The sequence below is a fragment of the Pseudoliparis swirei genome, chromosome 22, assembly GCF_029220125.1.
Source record: "Pseudoliparis swirei isolate HS2019 ecotype Mariana Trench chromosome 22, NWPU_hadal_v1, whole genome shotgun sequence".
In the NCBI taxonomy this organism is placed as follows: Eukaryota; Metazoa; Chordata; class Actinopteri; order Perciformes; family Liparidae; genus Pseudoliparis; species Pseudoliparis swirei.
In genome coordinates this window covers 18,582,353-18,608,091 of record NC_079409.1, presented here as the reverse complement: position 1 = coordinate 18,608,091, position 25,739 = coordinate 18,582,353, and the positions used below count along the sequence as shown (strand labels likewise).

The window sequence follows — 25,739 nt, the reverse complement described above, 5'->3', positions numbered from 1 at the left end:
TCCTCCACTGCAGTGTCAGTTTCATCAAATATGTGAAGTTCAGCTGCATCATGGAGTCCAAATTTGTTTTTGACTACAGGATGAAAAGCATGACAACATAAAGATAAAAAACAGGTTTTAACTGCACATAATGACTGATCAACCATATTATCTATATAACATATCTGAAATTACATGCTTTGACTTAACAGCAGTATTACAATGTTGTGTTGTCGCCATTACTGTACAAAAAACAATAACTTTCAGAAGCAAGTTGAAAACTAAAAACACCATCAGTTATCTACTGTTGTGTATAGCTGCAATAGCAGACGACCTGTTTTCCAGTTGTGGCAAGACTTGAATGTGTAGCCAAGCAACCAAGATAATCCAGATATGGAATTTAAACAAAGTAACAATGAGAGGTAGAAGCTACATAATTGTCAATGTTTGCTGTATTTAGAATGTCAAAATAAACCAAAAAAAGGCCTGCAGCAAGAAGTAGACTATTCACGCCATAAGACGGACAGCACCAAGTACAAGTAAAATAATAAAAACCCATTAGGATTATGACAATCCTATGAACAATGCCACTTAAACATTGTGTATTTGTTGTTAAACCAGCAATAATTTGTTTTTTACATAATATGTTACTCACCTGCAGTGATGAATTCCAAATAGGTGAAACCTAGCTGTAATCGGATGTACTTCTTGGTACTCTGGTATCTCACCTTCAGCAGCATGGTGATATCTTGCAGAAACTGTACAGTGGAAAAAGATAGCTGTTCAACTTTCTCGAGGCAAGGAGTTATTAAACATGTATTAAGTCCAACAAGTGGCTAAAGTTAACAGGGTATCGCTAAGTTAACGTTAGAACCTTCGTCTCAGAGATGTTGGGAGTCTATAATTACCGTTTTGGTATCAATTAGGCACTCGCTTTTCCTCTTTAGTCCCTGTCGCAGTTTAGCATATGCCTGCGATAAAAGTCAGCCAATTAAACCATACGCCGGTGAAATGCAAGACAGCGAGACAGCAGTTCCGCGAAATTAACGTTAACCCTCGACACAGCAGTACCGCGAAACTACAGTTAGCCCTCGACACAGCAGTACCGCGAAACTACCGTTAGTAACGTTAGCCCTCGACACAGCAGTACCGCGAAACTACCGTTAGTAACGTTAGCCCTCGACACAGCAGTACCGCGAAACTACCGTTAGCCCTCGACACAGCTGTACCGCGAAACTACCGTTAGTAACGTTAGCCCTCGACACAGCTGTACCGCGAAACTACCGTTAGTAACGTTAGCCCTCGACACAGCAGTACCGCGAAACTACCGTTAATAATGTTAGCGCGCGAGACAGCAGTACCGCGAAACTACCGTTAGCCCTCGACACAGCTGTACCGCGAAACTACCGTTAGTAACGTTAGCCCTCGACACAGCAGTACCGCGAAACTACCGTTAATAATGTTAGCGCGCGAGACAGCAGTACCGCGAAACTACCGTTAGTAACGTTAGCCCTCGACACAGCAGTACCGCGAAACTCCCGTTAGTAAAGCTAGCCCTCGAGGCAGAAGTACCGGAAACTCGTTTATGTCCTGTCATGGTGGATCGTCGAATTTCTGATGGCAAAATAATGTGGCATAATTAAGTTAAATATTCTTCAAGAAATTTACTGAAAGAAAAAAAGTATATTTATTATATTGGCCTGGAATTAAATATGCTCGGCCGGTTTGAACAGGTTCATACATAGACTGATGTTACACTTCCTGGCTTATTTCTCCTCCCTTCAACCAACTAACGTTAGCAAACGTTAAGTTAGCTATTAGTCACAAGCTTCACTAAAATATAAAACACGTCTCACCACACTTGAAGTTAACACATCATTTCATATGAAGATGAACAGCCTGTAGAAGTAAATATAATGTGTACTTACCTTCTGAAATAACTGCTAAATATCTTCCTGACCACGGGTTTTCTTCACCGTGACTTCAAGAAGAAAGAGCGCGTTGAAACCGGATGTGCAAGTAACTCGGTCAGGAGAGCATCACTTAACTCGCCGCAATAACTCCGCCCCCAGAGCTGTTTTAACACTGTAAGTGCTAAAAGAACACCACGATCAACACGGATCAACTCAGAATATTTGACACTGGGAAATCAACACTACCAATTTTGCTGTGTACTCCTACGCTTTCGTCAGGTGCCATGTGTGTATGAAGACTCACGGGATATCTTTGATCATCTTCCATGTGAAAGTGACCATTACCATTTCCCAGAGTCCAAGACGAGGTCATCAAAAGTCTTATATAAAGTCTCATATAAATTGGAAACAGAGACATGTGGCATCCAAAACAACCAGTAGGAAGGAGTGAGGGAAGGGTTCTGATGCCAGGAGAAAGCAATTGGATGATAAAATGGGCGGCGACGGCAATTTTGAAGCATCCAAGAAAATGCATTCCTCCTTAAGTTGTGTTGTGGGGGTTCATATCGACGTGAGACTAATGGTGTGTTCACACCGGACGCGGCGAAATTTCGACGCGCGTCGAGATTACATGCAAAGTCAATGCACAGCTGCGTAGAAGCTGCGTAGAAGCTGCGTAGCTGCGTATTTTCCAGCGAGCAGCGCGTCAGACGCGTTTGTAGCAGCACGAACAGAGGGTTTGTCGCGGGGCGAACTGAGCGAACAGAGCGAACAGACGCAGCTCGTCGACGCGCGAGTTGAAATTTCCCAACTCGGGCAGCAAAAAAGCGTGAGTCATAGTTGCGTTCAGCCAATCAGCGTTGAGCAGCTCCGCTCGTCATCGTCCTGCCGGTTTAAAAAATGGACGAAAAGATTATTGTCGCCGTCTGTGGGCATCCCGAACTTTATGACACGACTCTTTTTACTTACCGAAACCGTAGCTATAAAGATGAAGCGTGGAAGAAGGTCGGAGAAGCCGTTGGACTACCTGGTAAGTTTTGAATGTATGTATTTGCTTTTATTCTAGCTATTTGTTGTACTTTACTATGAACCAACCGCCGGCATATGTGTTTCATGGCAGAGGAGATCTGCCGCCGGAGGTGGAAAAGTCTCAGACACGTATCAAAGAGAGAAGAAGAGAGAGAGCAGCGAGAAGTGCAGTGGGAGTGCAGCTCAGTCCACTAAAAAGTGGAAGTACTCTGCGGTCCTGTCGTTCCTCGACCCATTTATTGCTCCGCCCTCGACGCGTCCGACGCGTCTGGTGTGAACACACTATTTTCGACGCGCGTCGAGACTGCTGCGTCAGACGCGTCGAGAATTTTTTCGACGCGTCCGGTGTGAACGCACCATAAGACGCCGCAGAGACTCGGTGCCACTTAAGTGCTTCCGTGTGCTTTGCTGTCGAGGACGTATGCATGCATGAAGGGGTGATGATTTTAACTTTTCATCAAACAGCCAGACTGCGGGCCTCAAAGCAGCCCTTCCTCGTCTTGGTATAAATACCCTGAGGACTGTAATTGTCGTCCCCTTTTGTCTGGCTTCCCTCCCTGTTATCCTGCAGCCTAATGATGATGATCTCGAAAGAGATTTACGGAAGATAAACGCACTCGGCAATCATCTTAAAAAGAGAGCAGGTGAACAACAGTGGTGGACGTGGGATGCAACTTCCGTAGTAGCGGTACAGGCTTGGTGTGGTTATTTACCTCTAGACAGTAACCAGCGCCAGGGGACTGGTTGGAGGATTACGGAGGATTTGCCATGCTAAGCCCCAGAGACCCAGCCCAGTGACCCTTTCCCCACTCTTCTTTCTTGAGCATAGCAACAAACCGCCGTCTTCTGTTTCCTCTCAGTCCACTCGACCCATGATGCATCACGGCCATGTAACCCAAATCACTGAGGCGGAGGCCCTCCTTTTGGCTGTAGATGTTTCTACGGAGTGTTTCCAATCTGTTTCCCTCTGATTGGTGGTGTGAGAGTAATGGTTCCGTGCTTATTTCTTCTGTTCGGTCATGTTTTGTTCTTTTTCTCGTCCCTTTGCACAGGCAGTAGTTTTGTGATAAATTGGCACGTTTTACTTTAACGTCCAAATGTATCATCCAAATAGCTGTCGGGGTAAATTAAGGGCATGTTCTCTTCCCTTGCAAATGGAGTGATGATGTGTTGGCCAGATGACACGCATCACAACTACTCGTAACTTGACGGGAAGAAGGCGACACTGTCGGTGAACTAAAATCCGATTTGGCCTCCCGCCACTTCAGTTGAGCGACCGTTGCCTTTGGTTCCACTTTGGGACACGGCTTGAAAGCTAATTGAATCAAAGCAAGGTGGAAGGGGTCATTTTTGACTGCTACTCCATGGGCGTTTGTCTCAGTCAGCCTAATATCACACGGTGAAGTGACTCAGCAGCTCCCAACCCCGACTGGCTGCATGTCTTTAACTCAAACTGACAGTGTTCTCGCTCCCGTGCATACCTTGCCATGAGCTACTCTGCCTGAAAGCTGAGGTTTTCTCTTTTTATTTTTTTCACTTTCCATTGTCATCATCATGCACATAGGAACACTCACAGACAGAAATAAACCCAGGGAAGGCAGGTTTATTTTGAGTAAACGGTGAGCGGTGAAGACGGAATTCTCAGTTTTCTTGGCGTGATGTGGTTGTGTAGTTCCTGACTGTAATGGTGTTATATTGTGCATGCAAAGCGAGAGCAGAGAATCTTTCCTTTTTTTGTGAGGAAATCTTTCTCTTTTGTTGCCAGGCCCTCTTGTCAATATCTCTCTAAGTGGTTAATTCTTTGTTCGTCATCGACCCGCCAGACTCCTCTAATCGAGCTACAGAGCAACATATTTTTGTATGATGAGCAAGAGATTGCGTTTCTCATGATAGCTTGAAAGTTGAAGGAATTGAGGGAAATGCTCAGAGGGAACTGTCAAGGAATCTGCTTCCTTCTACATCATAGCTTAAAGTGGTAGACACAATTATTTGGCAGATTGTTCAGCATCTTGTAGCATTATTTGTTTATTTAACTATTATAATAAACAATGTATAATAAGTATTAAAATTGACAGAGTAGTGATGGCCGATCGATGCTCTTGTGTCATCGTCGTCTAGTTGTGGTGTCGTCCCAACGTTCCACCACAGACCTCTTGGGTTACGATCTCCAACACATACGGCCATCACCAATCATGATGATGTGACCATGGTTCCTCATGTGCATCATGGGATTACTCCATAGTCAGTTTCATTTGCTTCAAAGCTCTGAAAAAGCTAGTGAACGTTGATTTATTAAAAATATGTTTTTGAGGAAGATGTGTTTGTAGAGCCACAGTTCATCTCGGAATAGTTTGATGTTTTGCCATATTTGCTTTCTTGCCAAGAGTTGGATGAGACAATTTGGACCACTCTCATGTCTGTACTAAATATGAAGCTACTGAATGTAGCAACAACAAAAACATATCTGCCTGCCTCGGTAGAAGTAGTCTTACGACTTGTTGTACTCGCTGCAAAGCCGTAAATAGGTTCCGTTTAGTTATTTATACAAAATGGGACACACGGTGTTGATTGGCCAGCTTTTAAAGATGTTGCTAGGCAGATTTTGCCCATTTCCAGTCTTTATGCTAGGCTAAGCTAACTGTTTCCTGGTTCTAGATTCACTCAAAACTTCTTACAACATCTTTATCCTGTTTTGTTTCCACACTTTTATTGTTTTGGAAGATGCATTCGGCTATCGGCTTACACAACCATACGCACAGCTGATTGCGTCGCCGGCGCTCTAATACGACCCACAATTGGCTGACCAATCCGACAGCAGTGGTTGTTTGCCGTGAAGTGATGCTCTGTAAAGCATCAGCAAAATATCAACCACACTACATAAAGCCAAACTATTTTTTCCGAGCGACTGTACAGAAATATGACGGAGCAATATTTTTGTTTTAGTGTATGTTACTGCTGTATGTAGATGCATTGAACACCATTATGGATATAAAAGTGAAATGAATAGCGTGTTACATGAGAAAATGTAAATATTGCACACATCTTAAATTACTTACTGAATGACTGATAACTTTGCAGAGAGACTTAACAGATTGTGCTGTATAATTTTAAAGAGATATTCATCCCAGAGGTGTTCTCTTTTAATTTTTAAAAACTTTCTTTTGTTCCGTCTTCTACAATTTTTACCATCAACCATTGCCAATTATATACTGCTAAGTACACATCTTGACTAATCTCATAAGTGTTTACTTTATTCTAACACGACAATTATTCAAATAGCCCTTGTGGTTGAGCATATACACTTGTATGGGGATGCAAACCTTCTCAATTTGTGCCTAAAAGCGGCTTTTATGTGATGTTTCATTTGACCAGCTTAATTCAAACGTGCCAACATGGTGATCTCTCCATCATGTCCCATAGTATCTATGAATTACTTTATGGCTCATTTCTAAAGCCATTACTTACTGTTAGAGAGCTCACTTTACATGCATGCTTTTTCTTTTCTCTTTTTATGGTACCTTGTTATCTTGTATTTAAATTCATTATGGGACCAGGTACAAAAAGTTTAATAAAACATATTAAATGAACTCAGCCAGCGTGAACGCGTTTTCTGTTTAGTGGAAATGGTAATTTGAGAAGCCTTGCATATTTTAACCTCATCACTGTGAAATTCCCATAAGCATAGATAATATTACCCAAAGCTGCCTGTCTATAAAAGATATGACTGTTATGATTCAGCCTACATAGAGCCTTCAGTTGCTCTATTAGATGGTGGAATAAGAGGAAGTAAGCTGGAGAACTCATTTAGTTTCTTGTGTTGGGTATTATCTTACTTTTACACATTAAATATCTTAATGGTTAGAAATGGTTAAAGTCCAACATGCATGTATCGTTATTTTTGGGTCTCAATAAAACAATTCAATTCAATTCAGTTTATTTGTATAGCCCAATTTCACAAATTACAAATTTGTCTCGGAGTGCTGTACAATCTGTACACATAGACATCCCTGCCCCAAAACCTCACATCGGACCAGGAAAAACTCCCAAATAACCCTTCAGGGGGAAAAAAAGGGAAGAAACCTGGAGGAGAGCAACAGAGGAGGATCCCTCTCCAGGATGGACAGATGCAATAGATGTAATGTGTACAGAAGGACAGATTTAGAGTTAAAATACATTCAATGAATATGACAGAGTGTATGAATAGTTCATAGTAGGCATATTCCACGATGGAGACCTCCACGATCCATCAGGCAGATGGCGGTGGGGAGGAGGAGTGGGCGGAGTCTCAACAGCGGGCGGAGTCTCAACAGGACAGTGGCGTAGTCATGAGCAGGAATTCCACGACCCAGACGATCCATCAGGCAGATAGGATCTATGCCGTCTCATAGGGTCCGATGATCCCATGAGACGTGAAGTCAAAAGGACTCCGGGGAGAAAGCAGAGTTAGTAAGGTGTGATTGAGAGATGAAAATTCATCCTTAAGGAGAGAAAAAAGAGGAGATAGGTACTCAGTGCATCCTAAACGTCCCCCGGCAGCTATAAGCCTATAGCAGCATATCAAGGGGCTGGACCAGGTGAACCTGATTCAGCCCTAACTATAAGCTCTGTCAAAGAGGAAGGTCTTAAGTCTACTCTTAAACGAGGTGACTGTGTCTGCCTCCCGGACTGAAATTGGAAGCTGGTTCCATAAAACAGGAGAGACGAGGGATGCAGGGAGAGCTGTAAACACTGGAGGTGCAGCCAATAAGACGACGACGACGGGACAGGGAGGGAAGATGAGTCATATCACTGCAGCCAAGTGAGCCTCATTGAAATGCCACTGCAGCTACAGGACTATATATTTAATACTCACCAAATGCTCATAAATTCAAAGCGGGCGTTGATTTACTCTTCGTTGAATCCTTATTTTAAACATATGGAAACGGACATTGTTACACACGTCAGTGAACTGTTCACCCCCTCGAGACTACGTCAACATACCCAACAAAGGGAATTGATTTAGATTTTTTTAAATTATAGGATATTTTGTCTTCACTTTCTCAGCCAATAAAGTCGGCAGAGTTCAGTTGGTCCTGCTCTCTCAAATGTTTCCGAGGCGTATTAGAGGAGAATACAGATTTAGCTGCATCAGCCAGCCAATCTGCCTCTATTGATCAGAGGCAGATTAATACTCCACTTCTCCTGCTAACACACTGGATGTCATCCAGGAATATCTTTATTTACCTTCCCCGTCTGGTCATTCATAGACGCCGGCTTCAGGGAGGCTTGAAATGTACATATGAGACGGTGTGGGGTTTGAGAACAGAGTTTACTCTCATAGCATTTGGCCTGTTTGCAGTTGGTCGTGGTAATGGTTTGCTGGGTACATGATTAAATCTTTGTTTTGTGTGAAATACCGGTAGCTCAGTCAGCCCTGAACTCAAAGCTGCTTAAAGCCAACGCATCACCTCCGTGTCATCGCCATCTTTTCTTTCTTCTTTTATGGCCTGCAGCTGTCAGCAAAAGTGCAGACCCGAGTCTGTCTGTCTGTGATTTGCCTCGATCAATTGCATGCTTGGATGCTGATGTTTGTCAGAATGCTTTAAGACAAGTAAGCTAAAACTCAATGCTGGCTTAATGAAGCTCGGCATGGAGAACGTTTTCAAAAAAGCTTCATAGACACGGTCATGTCGGGAGGATCCACATTGCCCCACCGATCAGGGTTGTGCATTGGTGATCGTGCAGGAAAATGGATAAAGCCATAAAAAAACGAATAAACTGACATGATTTGCTAATATATGGCAACATTGGAAACAGTTTTGAAAAAGGACAGGCACTTGGGCACGTGGTGGTGATTTGATGAACCATCCAAGTTAGAAAAGCGTCATCAGACTTTCTAAAGAATATTTTTTATTTTTTATTATGCAATATTTTTTTAATTGTGATATAACTTGTGTTATTGCAGAAGCTACGCTAACACTCTTTAAGAACCCATCTGAATGCAGATCTCTTACCTGATGCAGTGATGACAGATCTTTGGAGGCCAACCCCGGAAGTTGGCGTCGCTATTGTTCCATTGACAATTAGATTTTTTGTGGATTAATGCAGTAAATAAACTCTGACAAAAAAAATGCTACCGTCGGGATGTACACGCACCACAGCGCAGTCACATGACTGTGAAACGAGGCTGTCGAGGCAGACCAGAATGCAAGATAATGTTAAAGTGTTCTCACTTGTTAGTGTTAGGTTGTAGTGGATTTTATGTACACCTGCACATGTAAATAAGGAAGTCTTATGTTTTAAATAATGCATATAGAAAGATAATTTACATAGTGAATATTAGGGAGGAATGTTCTGATTAATGTATTATAAAAGCATAGTTATATGATCACTGTATTATATTTGTTACTGTAATGTTGATTTTGTGAGGTTTATTGTTATAACTATAGGATGTGGATGGTATGAATGAGATTGGTTTTATTATGGTAGAGGTGTGTTTCCCTTGAGATCGTGGCTGGTTTCCTGTTTGGGCTCTTATTCTGAAGGGGCTGTTATCTCTGGTGGCGCGAAGCTCAGTCTCTTTTGAAATGCAGGGCAGCACGTGCCATCGAGGCGGTGAGTGAAAACAAGACACTAACTGGGAGCTTTCAGCTCACTGAATGGAGACTGTAAGTACTAATCTTATTTGTGAGACGTTAGATTGGATGTCTGAGTGCCGGAGGTCGACAGGAACTGTTGGAGGCAGACTGTGGGCTGAAGATATGAGGAGACGTCTTAGTGATTGCCACAGCTAGGCTTTAAAGCAACCAGGAATGTTAATGGTAATGTTAAATTATATACTCTTAAATGCATCCCTAGTGTTGAGACTTCTTCCACAAACACCTAGCTCCATCCAGACTCTTTGGATACTCTTACATTAGCCAGAGCTTTTTTTTTTTTTTAGACTCTTAAAAACGTAAAAATTCGAAGATGGGGTGTTTAATGATGCCTTTTAATTCGAAGAACAAAATGTTTCTTCTTTTTTGCAGGTTTTTTCACACGGCAACTATAATGAATGAGAACTTTTAATGTCACATTTTGGTGCAAGTTTTGGATCCAGCTTCGTAGGTTTGACAGAGCAGGCTTTGTGATTATTTTTTTTACTGTATATGGCTTAAACAATTATTGGTTCATGTTCACTTTAAGCCCGCTGGCATCCTATAATCTCGAATATTGTCTCAATGTATTTTCCGTTCAGTATAGATTTCCACTGGTCCAGTATAAATCCTAGAAAGCTGGAAGGTTTGTTATTGTTAGGAGAAGGCTGGGTTTGGTAAAGCGTAATAATTTTAAAGCCCACATTTGAACAGCAATGGAAGAGGAACTTATGCCACTCTGCTCCCTGGGCTCTAAATTCTCCCTCAGATTAGATAAACAGTTCACATCACATTTAACAGAAGCTGTTTAAATGTGATGTACTGCTTTAAAGTTGAACCATTTCCAAAACGAATATAGCTCAACTACTGGCCTATTGTATGGAATATGAAATGATGATATTCATGGTCTCCATAAGGATGAATCCTAATAGGCTTACATTTGTGGTTTCTATGTCCAACTGAACTGATCGCATTTAGTCTATGGAGGACTTACAATTACTTGAGTATAAATAAATAAATTCATGAATAAATACAAGAATAAATAAATAAATGCTAAAAATAAATGTATAAATAAATACAGGACTAAGTAAATAAATGCTTAAATAAATGTATAAATAAATACAAGAATACATGTATAAATACAGAAATTAATAAATATAAGTTATAACTCAACAGGACAGAATTAAATAAATGTATTTCTACATTTATGTATATCTCTATTTATGTATCCACACGTATTTCTTCATCTATTTATGTGTGACATTTACATGTCCGTATATTCAAATGAGCTGGGGCGGTCCGAACCGCATTGTTAAACAGGATTGGTCAAGTCGGGGAGCAAGACAGAAGCAATCGATCCCTAGCACTTGGACCTGTAGACCAGGCCTATTCAACGAGCGGCCCGTTTGAGTTTAACTACGGCCCGCAAGACTGCCTGCAAATCAGTATAGCTTGGTAAGAAAAAATAAAACTGACGGACACGCCTCTTTTATACATTGAGACATCTAACCCAGAGCCATTAAGTTTCACTGTTGCCTCAACCAAACCTGTATGGTTACATCTTTATGTTACGCACCCGTGTTGGTTGCCGGTGTTACACCCCTACTGGTTTTCAAACCTACTGGTTTCCCTACGAGTGCGTGCGTTGTGTTCTCTTCACATCTGCAGCGGGGCTCTGTCTCGCTCACCAGATTCGTCACACATTCACAAACATATTGCTGGAGATCTTTAAGCCACCGTTCATATCCATTTCGGCGATTACGATTGTATAAGTGAGCAGCGCATCACAGCCACGGATGAAGAAATACATTTTCGTAAAAATAAAAAGATCGCCCGACCTGGTTTCGATCCCTTTCACGCAAAAGGAGTCTGCACTGAAAGACATGCAGTCTGTGCGCTGAAGTTGAAGTTGAATAGCCCTGCTGTAGACGAACAGCGTTTATTATGCATTCTTGTCTGTACATTCTAAATACTACTGTTGTTGAGTCACGGAATGTAATTTAAGGATGTTTTCAGCCGAGAAGTTAGTAGTTTAAGCATCAAATCTGTGGTCGGTTTATCGAGATTCAGCCTAATAAGGATATGCGACGGAGATTTGAGGTCCTGCTCGCGGGACCACTGAGCTCCCCAGCTCCGGGCGCTCAGCGCGCTGTGTGGCCGCCGAGAGCAGCCTGATCTCGGCAGGACTTTTTGAAATGCTCCGCTGGCTCTGACGTCTCCGTAGCGGCTAAACATGAGATATAATTAGGTTTTGGAGGATCTAAAGAGCACAACGAGTTTATTATTTACTAAAAGATAACGTTACGTCAATTTGACTGAGGGTTAAGATACATAACTTCATATTGTAGCGACCCTGGGTCAGGAAAGCTACGAGACGTTGTATATTTATTACCGTTTATTCGTAGCCTACGCCAAACAACAGTGAACACCGCAACACATTCTACTCCACTGTAAAGAATGTTACAGTGAATAATTGGAGTAAATCCATGAGCAAGAACAGTTGAGGGGTGACGTCACAAGACCAGAAAGACCGTCCTGCGTCCTCGAGAGTCTGGACTCCCAAGACCAGACTTCAAAAGAACACGAGTCTGTACTCGGTGTACTTGGAATTGATAAACGGCTGAAGTCAAAAAGCTGTCGAGGCTAACTTCTGCTAACGGTGAGCTGAGCGAGTCAACTTCAGCGTCATGTGCCAGGCAGAAATAGTAGAGCATAACACACCAGGTGCATTACACTCCTGTGACCAATCATGCTTTAGAAAGAGGTTCGGACCGCCCCAGCTCATTTGAATATACGGACACGTAAATGTCACACACAAATAAATGAAGAAATACGTGTGGACACATGAATAGAGAAATAAATAAATGAAGAAATACAGAAATGTAGAAATATATTTATTTAATGATGTCCTGTTGATTTATAACTTATATTTATTCATTCCTACATTTATTTAAACATTTATTTATTTATTCATGCATTTATTTATTTATTTATACTTAAGTCATTTTGAGTCCTCCATATTAGTCTGCCCCTTTTTTAGCATAATGTCCGTGCTGGTTTTCATTCATTCTAGTTTTTAAGTTCTAAAAACAAAATATAAAATGTTGACAGCAGCTGGCAGGCTGATCTCCAGCAGGGAAACTGGAGCGAACGTAAACAAACATTGGCAGACAGCATTAGCATTACAGAAGGAGCACGGTGACTACGTAGGCTGCATACAGACTTTATTGTTGCTCTTTTCATGTCCAATTTTGTGATTTCTCCCAATTTATGAACAAATGCCTGCAAATGAATGCATTTCAATCAGCTTTGTCTTTAACTCGTTGTGTTGACTTGCTAACAGGCTAAACTAATGTGGCTATCAACGCACCTGCTAAAGATTGGCATGTTAGCTTTGACGCCGGAAGGCTGCTGGTTTCGGATGGCGACGGCATATCGTAATAATGGTAATGGTAATAATGGCTATCTTAGAACTGCAAAGCTCGCAGCAGAAGGAGCAACCGACTTGGAATAATGTGTGAACTTCTGGTTTTTCTCAACATTGCATGGACGCAGCATTAGAACAGCCTAAGAGCTGCTGGCGTTGCTGTATAGTTTGACAAAATATGTTTTTTAGAGTGGTGAAGCCACCCTTGATGGAGCATGACACTGGTGACAAACTGTTGACAACAGCTTGTACCTTATCTAAGATGTTTGTGTCTGACCGCTCTCACCCTTAATACAGCCATCAAAAGCAATGCACTGTCAGAACGATTAATCTTAGCTGCAGGTTGTATTTATAATGTTCTTTCTTTGTCTGTAAAAATGCCAACTCTAATATGAAGATATTATTTCTTTTTCTTTATTATAATATTGTTGTGGCCGTTTGCCCATGTGCTATCATCTGAGTCATGGGTGCCACAAAGTTGGCCGCCGCGCTGCCTGAGATTACTTACAGCAGCGAGTGGTTTCCATGTCACCTGAATGAATTATCCCATGTTTCCAGTGTCACACAACTTTGTTAACCTTTACGCTGCTTATTGAGCAACTGCTGCTCCCTGCCAGTGTGTGTGGAGGAGAGAGGAAACACACTCCAGGTGTTAGAAATGAGATAATGTGTGTGTGTGTGTGTGGTCTGACTGATGGAGGGGGGCAGGTGGAAGAGGCTGAGCTGGCCGAGCTGGTCGCTTTAATCACCCCATTCTCCTTTCCTCCTTCCCTCTGGCCCTCCTCACCCTCTCCTGTCTGTAATGAGATGAGTGGAGTGAGGCCTGCATAGACCTCGGCATTAATCATTGAACCCTCTCTTCTTTTACTCCAGCGCCTCCTCCACAGTCTCTGATAACCTTAACTCCCAGCCATTTCACATCGTGGTGGATATAGCACTAACATCCGGGGAGACCGGGAGCGGGGGGGGGGGGGGGGGGAAGAGAGCGAGCACAACAACACATGTTTGCCAACACAGGCAGATCTCTCCTCCTTTTTTAATTAGGTTTTAATTGTTACAGCGGAGCCGCAGTGCTGATTACTTCCATTCTGGTTTTAATCGGTGTTGTTGTGGCAAAGAAAAGCAAAATTCTCAAAGCTGACATTTGACTCCGCGAGTTCTGGTCCTTCCCTCCTGCCGTGCCCAGTCAATTTGAATCGCACAGTTGGAGGCCGGCAAAGGGAGGTGATGAGATCAGCGTGGCCGAGGCATTTGGTGGACTTGAGAGGGACCTGACTGATGCTGGAAATCTAACTTGTCGTGTGTGTGTGTTTCCTGCAGGTTTGAAAAGTCAACATCAAACCTCACCTCCCAAAGCCTTCAAGAAGGAGGAATAAGACGCTGCCAAGATGTTCAGCACCAAAAGGTTAGCGCAATGTCACTTTTGATCTATTCTTATCCACTCAAATGAATAGATAAATAAAAAAAGCCTGGCAGAAATCTCAGGTTTAAAAAAAAATTGGCTTCTGCTGTGTTCCGCTGATGACTTTGGTATGAAGAAAGGTAATGGTTGATTTGAGCTCACAACACAAGGATCCAATCATTCTCCTTTTTGTTTTGTGTAAAATATGTGAATTATTTTTATTTGACATTTTCAGCTGGCACATTTTTCAAAATGGAAACTTTTCTTCATGCTGAAAATTAAAACACTTTCGCACTTCCTGTTTTGTAGGACGTTTTAGAAAAGCATGTGCTCAGTCTTTCCATGATCGTGTGTACATTGTGTATTTGTAATGTGACTCTAGGTAGCATGCATACAGTCTCCCCATACATCATTCATTGTGTGTGTGTGTGTGTGAGAGAGAGAGAGAGATAGTTGAGGTGGTGCTTGGGGGAGAGGAATTAGAAGCCCCGGGGTCTCAAAGAGGACTGGCCATGTGTGACGTCTCCTTAACCTGGAGATGAATAAGTGATGCATCCAGTTTTTGACCACACTGTGATCGTCATAACTTCACAAATATGTGTGTGTGTGTGTGTGTGTGTGTGTGTGTGTGTGTGTGTGTGTGTAGTGGGTGAGAAGATGATTAAACCAAGCCAGCTCTCCATCTTCAGGGAGCTGTGTCAGCACAGGAGATGACACAAATATGCTCAAAATGACTTTAATAGGCTGCCATCTTGAAATTCAAAGAATTTTCTGCTGAATGCGAAACAAAGTGTTTTGTATTCTTCCCTCTCTAAACTGCTGAACAAAACATAAAGGGGTGAACCTGTGTATCTGTCAGGAATCACGATGTGCTGCAGTGGCTTTATCTGTAGGTTTTTAATATTGGCTCCATACTCGGGGCTCCCGCCATCACCTCAATGCATACAATGCAAAGCCCAAATTAAAAGGCTTTATTACCTTCACATTGAAAATGCGGAAGGTTATGTTTTGATCGCCGTGTATTTATTTATTTATTTGTATGCGTGTTACTCGCATGAATCAAAAAGTATTAAACCGAATCGCATAAAATTTGGTGGGATGATTGGTTATTATACGGGGACCATTTGATTAGATTTTGGGATCGATCGGGTCAAAGGTCAAGGTCAAGGTCATGAAAAGGTCAAAATCTTCTTTTTACCATCAATTTTTATCCAATTGGCATGCAACTAATGCCAAAATGTTCATAATTCAATGTCCAATCTTGTGATATGCGAAGGTATGCGCTCTACCGAGTGCCCGTTCTAGTTTAAAATGTAATCAGTCAAACGTCTTAGCATGGCAGTCGAGTATTGATCTGAATGGACTAGAAGTGTGGGACAGAGGGACGGATAATAAATCCAAAGCATTCGGACGTCTTTGCTTCTCTTTTCTGTTTAGTGCTCTCTTCTCTACTGTGATGGATAAACGCCGCGGAGAACGCACGTATCCACAGGCTGATTGTTTGTGTCGACACTTGCTCATTAAAATGTAACTGGAGCGCCGTTAATCTGGGTCTTTCATTCCACATGAGAACATTCGTGAAGTGATGCTCCGTATCTTTGACTTGAGTTGCAAATTGAAACTCTACCATGTCAGAGCTGCTTCTGCCTGCAGCTTGAATCTGTGATGTTTGGAAACATTTTGTGGACAGATGTCTTATTACACCAGGATTGAAGATGCTCATGTGATTTATGCCCATCCCTTTCTAACACAACTCACGGCTTCGTTGAGTCATACAAATAGATAGATAGATAGATATATACTTTATTAATCTCCAAGGGGAAATTTGTCGTCACAGTAGCAGCACCAATAAACTAAACACACAAGAATAAAAAATAAAATATAAAAAACAGGGATGAAAGATATAAGAGTATACAAAGTAAATTATAAAATAAAATATATATGTATATATATAGTCACGCCGTTTGCAAACTCCCAGTGATGCCACGTTTATAAAAAGCTCTTAATGAAAGTGAAGGCTCCTCAACTGTCTGTTATGATCAGCCATGTGCGCCATTTTCATCTCGGGAGATAATTTTCACTTTCAGAGTTAAAACTGTGGGATGTTTACAACGCGCAAAGCTACAAAAACATGACTCATTGTAAATAAACAAACTATTCCCTTCAAACCACTGACTGGACGCAGTGTTAGTCTTCACAGGTGTTTCAAGGTGTGTTTAATGTTAAGAAATCATCAATACAAAGCCAGCGGTTTCTTTTTTGGGAAACTTGCAGGAACAGGAAGTAACCGTCGCGCCGGCAGCAGCTCAGACGGATCACGGGGATGTGTTGCGAAGGTTCACAACCGTACACAGTAATTTGTTTCAGTGAGAGCTGTAATGACATTACCAGAATATGAGTTGGACTCATTAACAGAAAAATGGTGGGCCTGACCTCGCCAAATCTCTCCACAGCCGTTTCCCCATATTTAATATGACTGAGTTAATGTTTCATGTGGCCTGACTGGGATGTGCCTTCCTGATACTTCCTTCCATGACTCATCACCAACTATCCAAACACCTGTGTCTGTACCTGCACCTCTGCCCTCATCTTAAAAGCCATCAATATGCCACATGTTCATTATTGTAGTAAAGCTTCCAAGCCAGTAATTTACGGTCTTAACGAAATACCAGATCCGACATTGACCCCCCGCTTATCTTGACCTTCATAAGGAGTAATTGGATGTCTGACTGTCTGAAGCTCTGAGCTGGTGAGCAACATCACTTGATTACTTATTAATGCAGGAGGAAGAGAATGGTGTCTGGGGGGGCAGAGTGCATGCTGGGATGTGTTAACCCCCATACGAGAGCCTGCTGATCCAATCATGATGAACAGGCTGTCACCCCGACGCCGCACGCCGACTCTCCTTGGGCCGACCTTGAAGGGCTTTGCAGCAGCTCATTTAAAGATATGAACTATTTTGCACTTTGAGGACTTGGTAATGTAATATGCTCTCGGTCGGGTTGAACATGATTGATTTGGGTTAAATACCAAGCAAGTTTCTGTATTTGATTATTGTATATCCTTGGCAATAGATGGTATTTTGTGAGAGGCTGACAGGTGTCAAGTGATAACGTGACACCTCAAAAAGCCACGGTCAGCATGTTGACCATCTTTTGTACAGCAGTGCACAAGCTACTGTGCTCCAGTACCAAAGATAAACTCTAGTTCATACAACCAGGTCACACTCTCATTGTAGTGTAAAAGTACTGGAGAGGATCTGGAAAGCGGCAACTTGCGTATGTGTACAGATTGTAAAGGCCATTTTAGGCACATTTCTTATTTCTGATGTTGGGCTATATAAAACAAACTGAATTGAATTGAACTTTACAAAAATGACAGAATGGGACAAAGAACACGAGTAGTCGGACGATGATGATGATGATGATGATGATGTTATAGGTTGTAAAAAAACAAATGTTGATTAGCCATATTTTTCATTGAAAGAGAGAAAAAAAACTGTTCCTTTTTATTTTTTAAACTAAATTCCTGATTCAACTATTAACTACATCGTACTGACAGTTAGTTTTCACTCTCCTGAACACTGTAATCAATACGTGACGACAGTTTGAACACAACTTGTTTTAATGCTCGTGTGGCCATGAATGAAGTGTCCATAAATAGACATGGCTGGATAGGAACACTTGGTAGATATGCTCTCAATCAGTGTAGCTATGGTGGCGGTTAATGTCAAAGGTAGTCAAGTTTTGGTATTGGTCCTTCATTGAAAAAAGAACTAGTGCCTATACGGTATCATAAATAACATCATAAATGCATGCAGGCCGTTAGATGGGCTGCATGAAGACTCTCCTGGCGACAGGCGACTCTTCGAGCTGGATCGATCAGTCTTGCAGCAAGAGATGTGCAAGTCTGTCTGTCCACCACCGCTTAGGTCATCAATGCAGACGTCAGCAGCTCACATAGGAAGTGACGGCTTCAGTAACGGAGCCGGAGGAAGCTCTGCAGGAAGGCGATGAGGAGAGGGCTTTCTGTTGACACTAGAAAGAAGGAGCTATCTGTTTCTTTCATTGACCTGTGCAGAGTAAGACGGTATGAATGAGCAGGAAAAGGTTTGTGCACCGTAGTTTGTATATACAGTAATTATTCATGCTCTCTGAGAAGCCAGATGCCATCGAAATTCCATAATCTTTTCATTTAATGCTGATATTAAATGTGTTGATTTATCTTCGGTGTCGTTCAGTCTAACTTCTCTTGTTGATTGAGGGGCAGTCGACTCAACCGCTCTAATTTGTGCATTCTATTTAAAGGAGTTTTTGGGGGGTTGGTCAGTGGCCACCTCCCCACTGTGACATGCAGTTGACCAGTCGGGCAGTTTTGTCCACTAGGTTAAGTCTGTTGTATTTGTGGTCTACAGGTTACTGCAAGGTTGTTTGTGGCAACATTTAAGCCGAGCCTCGTGTGCTACTTTCTCTGCTCTAATCGCCAGTGGAATGAACACCACTACCATGACAACCGATGTATGTTCTGGCTGTCTAACACACATGGCCTTGGTTTTGAGTGCACACTGACAACTTCCCAAGAGCTTTTGAGACGTACGACTCTTTCTGTTCTGATGGAAATGGCCCCTCTCAAACCTCAGCAGACACTCCACCTAAAACATTTAGCAATGCTAATTTTGCAGAATGTATTGCTTCACAAGAAGGTGACCTTTTTCATTTCTCCCTGACCATAGCTTGCTGTAAATGTCATTGATTGCCAATTTGAATAAAGTTAAAGCAAAACTGAAAATCAACAGACATATATTTAGTATTGCAGTTCTACGACATTGCCAGACTCTGTTTAAGATAAAAATGTGTTTTTTAAAAGCTGATGCTGACATTACCCACAATGCCACACAACCACTGACTGTTTGCCTGTGCTATGCTGGTAGTTTCCAATGTGGCGTCCTGTTGTTAGCCGCAAGCTGAGATAAATAACGGTTACAAAGGTTGTGCAACCTCACTTTGCTCTAACGCCACATCCCTTAATTATTGTTGCCCCAAGCCCCAACTGGTGTTGACTCGAGTGATGTCACTTCAGGTTGGGAAGTCTTAAACCTATTTTGCTGCTTTAAAAAAAATAAAATCTTGCATAACATGCTAACAATGATAAATGAGCAATTATCTGAAGTCGTGTTTCTTGCCACCTCACACATATTTGCCTTTCGAGAAGCTAAATGTTCGGCTTTATTCAGCAGCTAGCTTAGCAGGCAAGTAGAAACCGCTGAGACGTTGGATCAGAGTTCTGTCACTGCTCTTGTTTTGTAGCTTTTTGGTGATGTTGCTTGCTGTTGTCTTTAAAAATTAAACTGGTCACATGTTAGTAATGAAGGGCATTCAGGTTATATTTACTGCATCTGTATTATCAAGGGCGTTATTTGTATTTATTCATAGTGTACCCAGTATTCTCTGGCACTACAATCAAAGTGAGTGGTCGGGGGAGAATGTAGCTCCACCCACCGGATCCATCTTGTCTCATAAACCACGGAAATAATACAACATGGTTTAAAGGTCTGGATTTAAAATGCATGTTTTGTCTTTTTAAAGGCTGATCATGTGTTATCGTTCCCACCCTCCCAGCTCAGTTTCCCGCCCTCGCACGTGTCACTCATTTTGATGAGCTGTCTGCTACAAGCCAGAAATGTCCACCTCTGACTGGAGGCCGTACATCTGAAAGGGAAAAGAAAACAAACAGCAGAAATGTTTCTTCCATTCCGTCTGTTGGACCTTTCTGTACATTGGAGCCACACACCTTCCAGAGAATGGATAAACAAGAGCCTTGTAATATAAAACAGATGCTAATGATTTTTGTTTTGAATGTGGTAAATGGTGCATGCTGTAGTGTTAAATCTATATTTATCTTCAACTGAAGCGCCTCAATAAGAGAACGGGCATACGGCTCTACGTGTTCCTCAGGAGCCTCCGATCGTAGATGTTGAACATCACCTGGTGAAAGTGAGCCCTCGGGCACCAGCTAATGACACTTTGATGCAGCTTTATTTAGAGCTTGATTTGACAGAATTACGTTCCAGGCTCTGTTTCCAACTTCAAAGGCGAGCTTTCGCCACAGCTCTGGGCCGGAAGGTTCTGAATGGCGTTAAGTGTTTTTCTTAACCCCCCCCCCCCCACCTTTTCCTCCATCATTCAAAAGACTCCCAAGTGATCCGTTCTAATCCGACTCACTTTTTTGTTCATTCTTCTCCCACTTCGCTTGGTTAATCCACCAAGTGAGATATACAGTGTGTGGCTCTCTCGATTTAGATTAGTGCTTTTATCACTTGGGGCCAGATGAGAGTGAGAGGGAGTTACTGTGGTGGTGGTTGTGGTTGTGTGTGTGTGTGTGTGGGGGGGGGGGGCTTTAGCATTATAGAACTGCCAGCTTTCTGCATTATTCTGCTTCTGGACTGGTGACAGCTTTGCCCCAGAATAAACACTTTCTGCAGCGCATATGCATTCATATTCTCCAGCTGATGTGAAGACATGTCAGTGGTGGCATTTGTCAATTGTCACAATGTGCTGAGTGAATATAATGGGGCCGCACAACTGACAGTCTCAAGATCACAATCTTGTGTGATCTATTTCGTGTTTGCATTAGCTGGAAGATGAATCGCATCAAATCAAGCGCTCCCAATTTCCTCGCTCTAAGCTCCATCTAGAAATGACAGGCGTGGACATGGGAAGAGAGCGGTGGCGATACATTATTGGAAGTGAATCTAACATGTGTAAGAGACTAGGTAGTAAAGCTTCTAACTTTGTGTTGTGGCAAGTTTACGGCCGAGCCAAACTATGGAATTACACATTTGTTGGGGTGTAATTATACATTTAAAGATTCACCTTTTTTATTTTTAAATGCTCTGTCCACCCCTTTTTCAACAGTACTTTAACATTGACCACTTAATAATAAACAGCAGGAGGTCTACTTTTGGGAAAGTTCCAATAATAAAATGGTTAGATTTTTGTTGGTGAGGTGTAGGGATGAGAATTGATACAATTTTAACGATTCCGATGCCTTATCGATTCCTGCTTATCGATTCGATTCTTTTATCGGTTCTTATTGGGCAAGGGGTGAAAAAAAGAGCACAAACGGGGTTATTTACATTACTTTTCTATAATGCTGCACACACCATATACAGTATGTATACATACACATTTCCTTTTTTTTAAATAACCAAAAACATTTATACATATTCCTCTTGAACTTAAAATAAAACTTACATAACTTAAATATTATGTGTTCTGTTTCATTTAAACATGTTCCTAGAAATTACAGTGCTCCTTCCTTTTTTTTAAAGGGTATATGAACTGAGCTGCCAAAAATGAAACTAGCAGTGGCAAATACCAAGTGTGCAACCATCAATTGTATGGATCATCAACAATTCTTGTGCAGAAAAATAAGCATGTCTGCTTTCTCCGGGAGGATACGCGATCTCTCAGGACTTATTGTGTCTCCAGCCGTGGAGAACACTCTCTCAGATGGGGTGGAGGTGTACAAGACGTGCTAGCTGTAGCCTGTGACCCAGACAGACGACCAGCCTCTGAACCGGTCTGACTCTGAACCTCATCAGCTAAATTGGATGGCAATGGAGATTATTTTTATAGTGAAAGCTGGTTTACACAATGAAACAAATGGCACTAACAAAATCGCTGAATTTGCTGAGCTGACATAAAGCCACATTAAGAGGGGAGGCAAACACGACCTCTGCCTCAATGTAGGGGGCTGAAAATGGAAGATTCTGTAGCTAAGCTAGCGTAGCTATATGCTATTTTAATAATGGATTAAAAATCGATATGCTTAGTTTAATAATGGGTTAACACGATAACGCGAACGTTTGCTGATAACACACGCCCTCCGATAATTAACACCGTTACGATCAAACATTTCTCAAAACTGGACTTTCAATCCAAACGTGAAGTGATCAATAATGGGACCAATGCCGGAGCTAAAATGTATGCTTCAAATGAAGGGACAGAAGATAACTTGGTCGACTACACACAATAAAGGCAAATTGCTTCACACAGTGAGTGGTTGTGATCACTTCTGAGGAGTTTACCTTGGACAGAAAGAGATGAAGCGCCGACGTTAGCTGAGCTGCTGCATCGAACACATGACATTCCTGTCATTTAATTCCACGCTGTGTTCAAATGCTTATTCATATTTGTTGTATTTCCTCCCTTCGACGAAATAGACTTTTTACACACGTTACAAGTGGCGTAGTTGTCATTTTGTCGTGTGAAATAGAGCCAAACTTTAGAACGCTTCTGCCTAGTTGCCTTGTTTGCTGCAGTCTGAAGAAGAAACTAAAAAAGTTTGCTCATGCGCAACGCCACAGAGGACCGTTAAAGAATTTGGCTGACGATCCCAAACAATCGGTTCACTGGGAACCGGTTCTAAAACAGAACCGGTTCTCGATTCCCATCCCTAAGTGAGGTGATACAAATGTAACCGGGTGTGTGGAATGTGATATTGTGTCGATTGCAGGCCCCTGATTGAAAAAACATCGTGGCAGATTTGGTGATATCTTCAAATATCGTATTCTTGTCCAATAAATCGATAGTCTCTTATTGTGATGAAACTTGAGATTTACATCCCCATACATTGGTCTGTTTTTTTTTCTTTCAGCCATGACTTTATCGTGTACAGTCTTAGTCTAATCCGAGCACGCTGGAGTTTGGTGGTGGGGGAACAAAAGGTTTGCACAATGAAAGCCCTCTGGACAAGGCCTCAAGTGGGCTTGTGTATTACTTCTTTAATTGCACGTACACGGTAACATAAAAAGGGGAGATATTAGATTTACAGTTTGTAATTTCTTTCACCGTAATGGTGCAACGCTACCTTTCCCTTTGGCCTACCTTCCCCAACTCCTCGTCCTCCTGCTTGATGGAGGCGGAGCAGTTGGCGCCCCAGGAGACCACTGACCCAGGGTGAGAGCTGAAGAAGAGTCAAATTAACGCCTTATTTCATTACTGCCATCTTTAAACACCAGCAGCAGTTCTCAATGTCATCCAAAGGGTAAACGCTGCTCAACCAGAGATGGGGGTGGCGGGACAACAACAAGAACAACAACAACAACACAGGAGGACCATAGAAATCTACAGCTCCACTACTGGAGTTGTACTTTTTACATTTAAATATATCTCTGTATCTTTAAATAACTATTGTGTTCACAATAGTTATTCTCTGGCTTTCTGTTGTCTCTTCCTCTTTGTCTCTGGAGTTCAGTATTACGCCATGCAAACAGATTGGGCCAGAGAGCGAGTACCTTGCGGTGGTTGCATGCGTTTGTTAAGCATGCTAATTTACTGTGGGGAGAACAAAACAACCTTTTCAAAGAAAGTCTGCATATGTAGCTTTACAGCCTTTCTTTGTCTGAGCTTTCGTCCTTGTAGTTTAGAGTATTCCATGTATTAGAACAGATTAAGAATATATATAACAAGTTCAGACAAAACTGCTTAAAAATCCAGCAGTTGGGAGTCAGATATGAGCGAGACAACTATCTCCCACAATGCATCAAACTTAATGTGCTGACTGCTGGGACATTTTTGTGATCATGGGAAAAGAGCACTAACTGAATCCATTGTCGCAGGGCCCCCTACTTCGTTGACTTAACCTCATCTTTATTTGGCAGGGAGCATTAATAAAATGTGGAGCGAGCCATTGTTTTTTCGTAGAAGTGGCTGAACTGCAATGGCATCTAACAGCTGGGGTCAGTGCGTGCGTGGAATAATTAACCAAATATTCAGTATACTGCGATATACTGATGTGGTTTGGTTGTTTTTTTTCTGTGCGGGAGGCCCATAGTAACACTATTGTTAGTCACATGATGAGCCACTTTGTTGGGATTAGATAAACAGCCTGTTGTGGGTGAAATGTTATTTACTTTTGGACATGGGGATCACAGGAAAGGCATCAACGACACGCCAGCGTCCCGTGCGGAGCTGGCTGCTCTCTCGACTGCGTGGCCTGCTGTTTCCCAGACGCTTAGCTTAGTTTAGAACAAAGACTGGAAAGCAGGAGCAAACATGGAGCTTGGCCCATCACTGCTGGGTCCTCCAGATGCAGCACATAGTCCTCTGTAAAACCACAAAGTGCTGTTTTTTCCTTTTTTGTTTTGGTGAGATATACCATTTTTAATTAGTGAAGTTGAGAAGTGCTGGTAGACTGATGTTGTCACCTTTCAGGGCAAAGCACGGCTAGTTTTTCCCACTTAAGCTAGCTGGCTGCCTCCCAACTTTAGTCTTATCAAACTTAGCTTAGAGAGGATGCAGTAAACCTTGTGACCTCTGCATTAATAAATAAACTAATCAGATTCCCCTGTTAGATTCATGCACTTTAGAAACGCTGCATGGTTATGAAATCATGTTTGCCCTCAAAACTCATACACACATGCATACATACCCATATATACATCTTATTTTGAAGTTTCAGTGGAGCATCTCTAAATGACTTCTGACAAATGCACCCAGCGATACAGACTAGAGGCATCTTAAAATAAACTGCCCTTTTCCCTCTGTCTCCTCCTGACTGCTGCTGAATTCAAATCACATCTCTCTCTTCCCCCCCACATTATTTCCCGAACGCTGTTGCCTGGGTTTGGGCCTGTGACTCATCATAAAAGGAGAGAGTTAATGTGGTGGCGTCATGAACGTTACGTAAATGGCATACAAAGAAAGAAATACTATATTGGAGCATACAAAGTTTAATAACTGAGTGCTCTGTTGACATTATGTGATGCTCAAGAGGTGAGCCTGCTGCACAGCAGAATGATGTGCTCAAGGGGGATTAGGAAGAGATGATATAAGGATGGAAGAGAACGCACAATGCTAAGAAACAAAGGGAGCTGGAGCTCAGGTTTAATATCGTTTCCCACTGCACCATAAGCATTATGTCAGATGAGAACTGTCAATTCTGTCTTACATTTTAGTGAATGATTTCCTGTTCATAGTACAACGGTTAACCACTCGTGTATCATCGTAATACATTCCAAGTAATTAATAATAACAAACAGTGAATATAATCATTCTTGATCGGAAATCATCTAAAGTCACATTAATGTATATAAAGAAAGACCCAAATAAAAATACACGTGCTTGCCTATATTATAGAAAATGTATTCCATTTTTAAAATTGTATTTATAACATTTTTATTGTATTTATATTTTTCATTAATAGGAATGAATACAAATAAATATTGTTTTGTTTCTTTTAACATGAGTAATGCGGAACATAATACGGATCATCAGCATCTCCCCCAAATGAACCGTTGGTTTGAATTGGATAGTTAAGATAAGCTCTTTATCAGCAGTTCATGTTATATAGTGCATGGTGTATACTATTCT

The 25,739-nt window shown here is 41.9% G+C and overlaps 1 protein-coding gene across 2 annotated transcripts in view; it reads left to right on the top strand.

The window, feature by feature from the left end:
* Positions 1–25,739, top strand: part of oxr1a (oxidation resistance 1a) — a 133,721-nt gene that overhangs the window by 5,686 nt on the left and 102,296 nt on the right. For both annotated transcript variants that reach the window (XM_056406034.1, XM_056406032.1), the window contains exon 2: positions 14,283–14,367. In XM_056406034.1, the coding sequence (XP_056262009.1) occupies positions 14,351–14,367 (17 nt within the window). In that variant the 5' untranslated portion in view covers positions 14,283–14,350. The remainder of the gene's footprint in view (positions 1–14,282; positions 14,368–25,739) is intronic.